This window comes from Cydia pomonella, chromosome 13 (assembly GCF_033807575.1).
Source record: "Cydia pomonella isolate Wapato2018A chromosome 13, ilCydPomo1, whole genome shotgun sequence".
NCBI lineage: Eukaryota > Metazoa > Arthropoda > Insecta > Lepidoptera > Tortricidae > Cydia > Cydia pomonella.
Genome location: NC_084715.1, coordinates 469532 through 479018, shown reverse-complemented (window position 1 = coordinate 479018; position 9487 = coordinate 469532). Strand labels below are relative to the sequence as shown.

Genomic DNA, 9487 nt, shown 5'->3' with positions numbered 1-9487 from the left:
ATGGCCTGGATGTGAGTCCTTTAAGCCAACTCTTTGTTTTGTAATGTTCAAAACACATTATTTAAAGAGTTGTATGGCAGAGAATGCGCTTTTGTTAAAACTTAAAACACTTCACTTTAAATCTTCAACACTGTGTTTTTAATATACTTGTATAACGGAACGTAACTGTCAACGTTTTTAAGAATGTCGGTGACATAGACATACAATGTCGGTGAGGTGGCGGGGGACAAGACACTGACAGCCTTGGGACGTTTTTGATTTCGACAACCAAAATTATTTTTTTAACATCAATACTTTGGTCTGGGGGGCCTACCGCGAACCACGTTCGTCGTGTTGCCTCTCTGTCGCACTTATAAATTCGTACGCAAATGTGACAGGAAGGCAACACGAGGACGACGAACGTCACTTGCGGTAGGCCCTCTGACTCAATAACTGGAACAGATAAGATTTCTTTCTTCTGTTTAAATTAAGTCTCTCTTTGAAAGAAACAATCAAACAATGCTGCTTTGAGCATTTTTCAGGGTTATAGAGTGCGCAATGCGCAATTTTGCGCAAGAATCACAGCAATGTGACAGCCTAATTTATCTAGTCTGTGGTTGCGCTGCCTCTGTCATTGTCAAAACAAATTGTCAGAATTGTCTATCAAAATTCCAATACATTTACAATCGATACGCGTTTAAATGGACTTTGAATCACTTTTTAAACTCATAAAGCGCCAAATAGTCTTGTTCTTTGTTACTTGACTATTGTTATGATACATTTCGAACATGTTGATGGTATGGAAGTACTTCAAGCGTGTCGCTGCTGCCTGCTACGGCCGCCAGTCAAGGGTCTCAAAACTCTCTACACACATCTCGGCAGAACTGAGATATATTCTGATATGCTCACCGATTGTTTCGATGTAGATGTAAATACAATTTTAATAATCCATAAGTAAATCATAACTAGGTCATTGTGGTGTAGATAATACATTTTAGCGCGTTTTCTAAAGACATTTTCTTGAATCATCATTAGGCGGGTCCATACAGAGCGAGAATACGCGCAAGGCAATTTACTCACGCACAAACCGGCCAGTGTAGACGTGTCTCGGCCGATGCGGCGCGCTCAGGCGAGGAAAACGCGCGGGCCGGACCCGCCTATTGGTTATAGCTATTTCCTGAGTCCGATTGGTGTCTTCAATCTGCCTATAATTATTAATTATGTTTGTAAATGAAATTCAAATAGTTGAGGTATATGGTTGTGTATTATTTATTATTATTGTAATGTTAGCGGGCCTTTTGAGTGCCACATCAACCTATTGTAACGGCCGCTTAAAGTTGATTACTAATGCCCATTGAGTATAGAAAATTCCATATTCTTTGGGCTGTAATGCTCTGTACCTCATAAGGTTGCAACATGTGCCTCCTAATCCTAAGTAGGCACTTCTTTTTGACATTAGTGGTCTGCAGGAGCGGATATTGTGCATTACAGTCTCCTTTGATTCTTATATCCGGTTGTGTAACACTATGCTTTTACTTGGTAATGAGTACTACTATTTCTGCTCTGCAGCTTACCCTGGGCAATGATGATTGTGGCATCTGTGAGATGTGTGTCTGCCGTCTCCGTAATGCGAGTGACTTCAAACAGCAAGTGAAGCGCAGCCAGAAAGAACTGCGCGTTTACATGGAAAAAATATTGCATAGAAAAAGTAAGCTGTTTATGTCCCCTTTAGATTATTGCTTTATAAGGTAGCATATTGTCTGGGATTGTGCAATACTGTGGAACTGGCAAAGTCAAAAGAGTTTGAAATTCAAACAATATACTATAAGGCAATTGGACCTGACTGCATTTGTTAGTTACTCGGTATTGCACTATCACCAAGGATGTTCCATTTGTGACTTGTTGATAATTGCATTTCTTCTTAAACTCAGAAGAAACATGATCTAATACGCAAAACAACTGCAAATGAGCAGTTGATTTGTTTACATTATTTATAGGTACTATGGGGTCATCCATTAATTATGTCACACGAATTTCTAGATTTTTGACCCCCTGGTGAGATGTCATATTCACAGTTCAATACTAATTAGATATTATTATTTTAATAAAACAAATTCAATAAAAATATGTATCAGTAATGTTATAACACAAAACCAATTAGGAAAGATAATTACACGAATAAAATCAATTTTTGTTCCAAAAAATTAATTTACTGTACATTAAATAAAAAAAATATAAATAAATTTTTGGTTACTGCTGAAGTGACGTCACAAAGTTTGTGACTCCCCCTCCCCCTTATCACAACATGCCACATTTTCTTGACCCCCTCCCTCCCCCTAAACATGTGACGTAATTAATGGATGACCCCTTATTGGTAAAACTAAATATAGTTAAAAACATTTTTTTACAATTGCAAAAGTTTACATTTTTATCAAATACCTCTTAGATTTTTCAGCATATATTTTTAACATACCTATATTCTAGACAAAAAAGCCCTCAAGTCTGAGATGTCTCATGAAGACATGTCAAGTGATGAAGATATCCCACGTAAGTGACTCTTTAAAGTCATATGAGTCATCAAACCTCTCAAGGTTGTATAATCTTTATTTGGGACAATCTTAAGATTCTTACTTATATTGTTTTGTTTTTTGCCCAGGAGACCAGCACTCTGTTAAGATGGAGAGGTGTGATGACCGAGAAAGCTATGGTGACTTAGCATCACGTAAGTACTTAGCCTTTTTAGGGTTCCGTACCCAAAGGGAAAAACGGGACTCTATTACTAAGACTCCGCTGTCCGTCCGTCTGCCACCAGGCTGTATCTCATGAACCGTGATAGCTAGACAGTTGAAATTTTCACAGATGATGTATTTCTGTTGCCGCTATAACAACAAATACTAAAAAGTACGGAACCCTCGGTGGGCGAGTCCGACTCGCACTTGTCCGGTTTTTTGGTAAACATCACTATGTTTGAATTTTAATTGTGATACTTTTATAACAATTCATTTAGAGTATAAACTCAAAAACCTTATAATTAGTGCTATTTGTATGCCCAATTACTCTTTATCATTATATATGCTACCGTAAAAACCCGTTTAGAAAACTAGTTTTAATTAGGGATAACACAATTTCACTGAAAAAGGGTTCCTACCGTAACATGTACGAGTAATTAGTTGAACCAAATGTTTTATTTTTGTTTAGTGAAAAATGTGTTATGAACATGGATCCCTAACTGAACAAAACTTGTATAAGTTAAGCGAGTACACACGATTTATTTATGTTATTTTAGTACAAGTAACTTAGACTTAAATTTATACGATTCGTTACATAATTTTACTTACATATTCTATTGTTTATTTTATTTATTTAGTATTATTTGTTTGTAAGGTGGCTATCATTTGTCTTTTTTCAGGACTGTTGGAACAATCAACGACAGATCCCGACGCCACCCATGAAAAACGTACATGCCACATCTGTCAACTAACATTCAATCAAGAAACTGCCCTCGAAACCCACATGCATGACCATGAAACTGAACCTAAGAATGAAACACAAGACACTACCGAAGATAACAAAGTGGATAATTTATACTCGTGTGACATATGTAAAAAAGAGTTCAAAGAAAAAGGATACCTAAACAGTCACCTTAAATCTCATACGGACAATTATCGATACTCCTGTGAGATTTGCAACAAGAAATTCACACTCAAATCACGTTACGACATTCATAAAGTCACACACACAGGAGAAAAACGTTATAAATGTGATGTATGTAACAGACGGTATACACAAAAATGTACATTAAACGCTCATTTGAAATACCATACAGGGGACTATCGATTCTCTTGCGAAGTATGCGGTAAAAGATTTACGCAAAAAGCTTATTTAATAAAACATATGCGTGTACACACTGGTGAAAAACCATATTCTTGTAATGTATGCCAAAAACAGTTTTCACAAGAAGGTAACTTGAAAACACACTCACTTATACATACTGAAAGTAACATGTCGTATTCATGCGATATATGCAATAAAGAGTTTAAACTAAAATCGACTTTAAAGAAACATGTACTGACCCATTCTGGTGATAAATTATTCAGTTGCGAAATATGTGGGAAACAATTTCTACGTAAAAGCGAACTGTCTAGACATATGAATGGACATATGGGGGTGAAGCCACATTTCTGTGAAGTCTGCAACAAAGGTTTTACATTAAAAAGTAACTTGAAAGCTCATAAGCTAACGCACACTGGTGAGAAATCCTTCTTGTGCGAAATATGCCACAAACCATTTCGAACGAGAACACATCTTAAAAGCCACATGCTGATACATACTGGGCAAAAATTGCATGCTTGTGCAGTATGTAATAAGCAATTTACACATAAATCTGCTTTAAATCTCCATAGTAGACTTCACAGTGGGGTGAAACCATACACATGCGAAGTCTGTAAAAAGGAATTTAGAATACTTTCTGGACTAAAGTTACACAGTCGTGTCCATACCGGTGAAAAGCCATTCGAGTGCGAAATCTGCAATAAAACATTTGCACATCCATCGAGCTTTAGGAAACATAAACGTATACATAAAGAGAAATCATATCCTTGGTGATATTAGAAAATAATTATGGACTCATTATACAGGAGCCCAAGATCGCCAAAAGCTTTAGTTAAAATAATGCGGGCCATTATTTTAACTGGTTTCATAGCTAAAACTTGCCAATTTTGTTCATAGTAGTGTACATAAGCTCTATTTATATGGAATTTTCATGTAAATTCAATTACCTAACGTTACCTATAAATTTACATAGACAGATTCACTTATTTTAGCTGTACAGATAATGTGCTTCTATATGCACATACACACATTATAAAACTTTTGTGTAGGTAATAAAACTATATTTTCAACAAATGCATTTTTATTAGAACAATGTTCCTTATGAGACGGTTGGCGAATGGGGGCTAGGCGAAAAACAGTGTAAGATTTTTCTGTCAAGGCCCTCTTTTGTTTAAATTCTTTCTCGAGAATAAATAGCCTATACACCAACTTACGTATATCCTATAGTGACGCAGTTGGCAAATAGCCGCTTAGAAACAGGTGGTAACAGCGATGATCCGGGATCGATCCCCGGACGTGTATGCAGACATTGCTTTTTGGCCCTTCAATTTCATAGTTTCCATTGACTAAGCGAGTGCGAAACTCGAGCTAAGCGTATCAGTTTCAACTTTTACAAAAATGTTTTCTTATGTTTGATTGGTGTCCCTGCCTGTAAGTCGCATTTCTGAATTAATTTGTGAAATTTTGTAAGCAGATTGGGTAATTATTTTGTCGATTGATTTTTTTTTTTATATTTGTTAATCAATAATATGATACAATTATCAATAATAATATACTTACTTCATTCAAACTTCGATACTCGCGATCTTTTTTGTATTTAAACACCTTTATTCAAAAAACTTGGAAACTTCTTACAAACCTGTTAACTTTTGTCTCTTTCTAACAACAGAAATGTCAAAATGGTTAGTTTAGATTTGACAGGTTTATGATTAACGCCTTAATTATGACGACAATTATTTTGACCGATTAATATTGGTTTTCTTGAAATTGCTTTTAAAATGTCTACAGGCGTTTCATTTCGATGAGTATTTAAATCGCGAAAACCGGGAATATAACCCGGGCCGTTAACTATTATATATTTCATCGAAATCCCCCGTAAAATAACCCTATGTTGTTAATTATGATTAGAATTCGATAAAAAATAGAAACAAAACGTCAAGACGAAAAATACAGTAAAAGTTAACGACTTTGGTACATATGTATCCCGTTTTTTATTATTTTAGTCTTAGTCTCAAGTACCGATAAAAGGTATCGTTTCTATTTCCGTGTTCCTATAATTGGCTCTGTATTACTATCTCAAAAGTTTAATATATCTTTTATAGCTGTTGGAATTCCTTGTATAAATAAATAAGGGTGTAGCGTAAAAATTTGCTTCGGATTCCCTTTGCTTTGGATTGCGATGTCTACATGAAAAACGTACTACAAAATGTGTTAGCATTAAAAATGAAAAAAACCTGCGTCATCGAAAATAAGATTGGTACTTTTAGTAAGGCGCACTGGATCATTGTGAGAATTTCCCTGCCACATAAGTCTTTGCCAATTCGTTTCGCGTGGAAAGGAAAAGTATTCGTCAATAGTTTTTACTATAGCAGGTATGTCATCGGACGCGTCATATTGTTTTAGCTTCGGTTTAATTGCTTGGTAAATTAATATTAGCAATATTAATTAGGTGCGTCGTGGATTTTATGGCTCTGACGCTTGCTTGGATCACTGTTTGTCATATAAATTATAATTTAGTACCTATTTAGAAAATTCCCAATGGTTTATACTTAAAGTACCTATAGCACGAAAGATCTGCGCTGGAAGTCGCCAGCTGACCTGAGATCTGAGATGAGGCCATTTCGTGACACTTTATTCTCACTAAGTTTTCTTTTTACAGTGTAACCTCCTTTGTGGGTGTTTATTATTCTTGATTTTTTTTGAGATTACAATAAAAACACATTCTTTGAAATAAAACAGAAGTTATTAATGGTAATACAAATCTATTAGGTAATATAATTGATCTAATATCAATTTATTTATTATGTAGTGCACACTAAAGAATATATACTTATGTTCGTGCACAATGCACAAATGTATAAATTGATTATTCAACAAATTATGCAACGATAATACGGTGGTCAAGTGTATCCACGTAAGGAGTTATCATTACTCTATTTAAATATAGTAAAGAGTTCCAATAAACGGATGTACTCAACTACATACACTTTGTAAAGGCACATGTGCCTTTATGCTATTACATAAGCTGTAAGAAGGTGAAGGTTTTGTAGCCGCACGCGCAGCACGCGATTAGATCACGAATATTTGTTTTTTACATATTTATTTTTTAGGTCACTCTTTTTCCTAAAACAAGGCTCTTCTGTTCCAAAATTTTATGGATGGCATTTGCGATGACAAAGTGAGGAAATGTCAACATTATAGAATAAATATGAAAATGAAAATATGACGTTTATATCAAACTTCTAAGTAAACTAAAAATAAGATGTGGCCGTTTATGCCGCAAAAAATGTATATTTGACACTCTCAAGGGAATTAAAAATTCAAATGGTATTTGTCGTTGACGTAGAACTATGAAATTTGGTAATTATATAATATCTTCTAACACTACAAATACGGGAAAAAACTCAAAATTATAAAATAGTAAAAAAGTTAAATTTGTAGGAAACCCTCGGTGGGCGAGTCCGACTCGCAATTGTCCATTTTTTTCTTCACTAGCAATAAAACAAGCCACTTATATGGCTAAAAGTTATGGAAAATGGAGCTTACCGAATTGTTCCGTCATACTCGTAGGTTTTAATGTTGACTGACAGGCAAATTATATTATTTAAACTGACCGATATTTTACGAACATTATGTAACATACAGTAATGCAAATAGACAAAGAGCTAGTCTCGAAATAAGGTATCAGAGCAACGAAATCATTCCTAGTTTGTTTTACGTGGTTTTACTTATCACTAGATCAAATGATCTGGAAGCTCTTTTGAAATTAAACAAAAAACCCGTAATGGCTCCAAGGGACGCATTTATGCGGTAGAGGGAGCAAGTGATATTGCTATATCATTCCACTGCATAATAGCTGCGTCCCTTAAGACTGGCGTCCGATGGGCCATCGTGTAAAGGAGCCCTAACCTTATCTGAGCTACATTTGACACCTCATTGTAAAAATTGACTCGGTTGTTTCGACGCTACGGTGGAACACCCGAGTCAAACTTACCCTTTCTTTTAATATTGTCGTACCTAAGGTCTGTTTTTTTAGTCCGTAGACTAAAATGACGTTTCATATGTAAGACATGACATTTCTTAGTACCACATGAAATGTCATTTTAGTCTACGGAATAAAAAGACAGAATATAGTTGGTTATAAATGATCTCCATAAATTGCACATTTTCCCTACCAATCAATTCTGGCCTCCAGCGATAAAAAACTACCAGATGCCTGGATCTAAGTAGTATATCAGACAAATTAAAGCAGTTTGCTCTCTGAATTGTATTATAAAATTTAAACTGGTAATTCCCATAACTCCATCATATCGGAGTCCGTTTTCGGAAGTATCCGAATAAACCTTTCGTTTTTCGGATGCTACCTCTTATTGTAAAACTGCAACTATCAACAAATCTCAACAATTGGACAACTTTCTAACCATTACAACACATGTGGTGTAGATAATGAAATGATAATTGATAAGTCATGCCGTGTGTGCCTAGGTCTACTTTCTAGGCTTGTTTCAACATAGAGATAAGACTGTTAGATCAGGCTAACACCAGATTCTGAAAATGAAATCAATTATCTTTTTATTAAATTTTTGCACGTAAAAATAAAAAAATGAGAATATAGAAAGTTTCAAAAACTGAAGATTATTTTGAGTTCGAGTGGCTCTATGAGCAGTGTAGACCTCGCGATAAGTTTTATAAGCTTAAAAAATGTAAAAATAAAAAAACATTGACGGCCTGATTCGGATTTGTCAAACGTTTATTTATTCGTTTGTTTATTCAAGCGAAAACGTCACTTTGGCCACTGACATATTTAGATATGGATAAGTTTATGGATTATTCCATATAGTATATTTAGCAAATGCTTGACGTTTGAATCGGATCGTTAGGTACTACGATGAGTCATTATCATAGTGCAGTTAAGAGCCAGGCAGAATTATGATGAATGGCCGAACCTGCTCACAAAATTTCCCGAGGATTGGTGGAGAAATGCGACCTCCGAACATCCGGGCGTACTAAAGCATTTTTACCAAAGCTGAAACGGAGATTTTCGCTAACGCTCGATCAAAAATTATTTCTAACTGGTTACTCTCATGTTTTCATTTACACTTATCAATCAATCTAAAAGTCTAAATTAAAACCTAATTATTTTAGTGTTTAACGTTTTGCTCTGTAGGTATCATAAACAATATAATATTGCGACGCGTGAAGTATTGCGACGCGCTTTATATTGTATATTTTTGCAGCTGCCAAATAAATGATTTATCTATCTATCTATCTAAGTACTTAAGGTGGTTCGACTAGGTTACCCAAAGCTTAAACCTCACTAGATGGCGCCACAATTGCAAATTTTGAGTTTTAATTTTTTTGTGGAGTAGTCTTTGGTATTTCTATACTGTAAATTATGTTTAGCGCACTCTTTAAATAAATATTGAACTATTAAAACAAACATTGAACACTTCATTGTACAAAAACTACCCCTTAATGTCGACAGAATGTTTCTTGACTCTATTTCTAACTATCACTCACACATTCAAACAGTCGTACTGGGATCCTTGTAGTAGACAATTTGGCACAGCGTGAGTAGGCTTCAATAGCGTTGCGGTATGTACGTGGAAATACATGCAAGAGGATGTGGGTTCGAGACTCATTAATTTTTTTTTTGTTATCAGTATTATCAAGTACC

At 35.2% G+C, this 9487-nt stretch overlaps 1 protein-coding gene across 2 annotated transcripts; it reads left to right on the top strand.

The window, feature by feature from the left end:
- Positions 1 to 467: 467 nt before the first annotated feature.
- LOC133523957 (zinc finger protein OZF-like) lies at positions 468 to 4884 on the top strand. 2 transcript variants are annotated; one of them, XM_061859687.1, is made up of 5 exons: positions 472 to 907; positions 1549 to 1687; positions 2464 to 2526; positions 2636 to 2701; positions 3389 to 4884. In XM_061859687.1, exons 1-5 carry the CDS (start codon positions 752 to 754, stop codon positions 4582 to 4584), a joined length of 1620 nt encoding a protein of 539 aa, XP_061715671.1. In that variant the 5' UTR covers positions 472 to 751; the 3' UTR covers positions 4585 to 4884. The 2 variants fall into 2 exon arrangements, with proteins under 2 accessions (XP_061715673.1, XP_061715671.1); XM_061859689.1 differs by lacking the exon at positions 2464 to 2526 and having other exon boundaries at positions 468 to 907.
- Positions 4885 to 9487: the final 4603 nt, after the last annotated feature.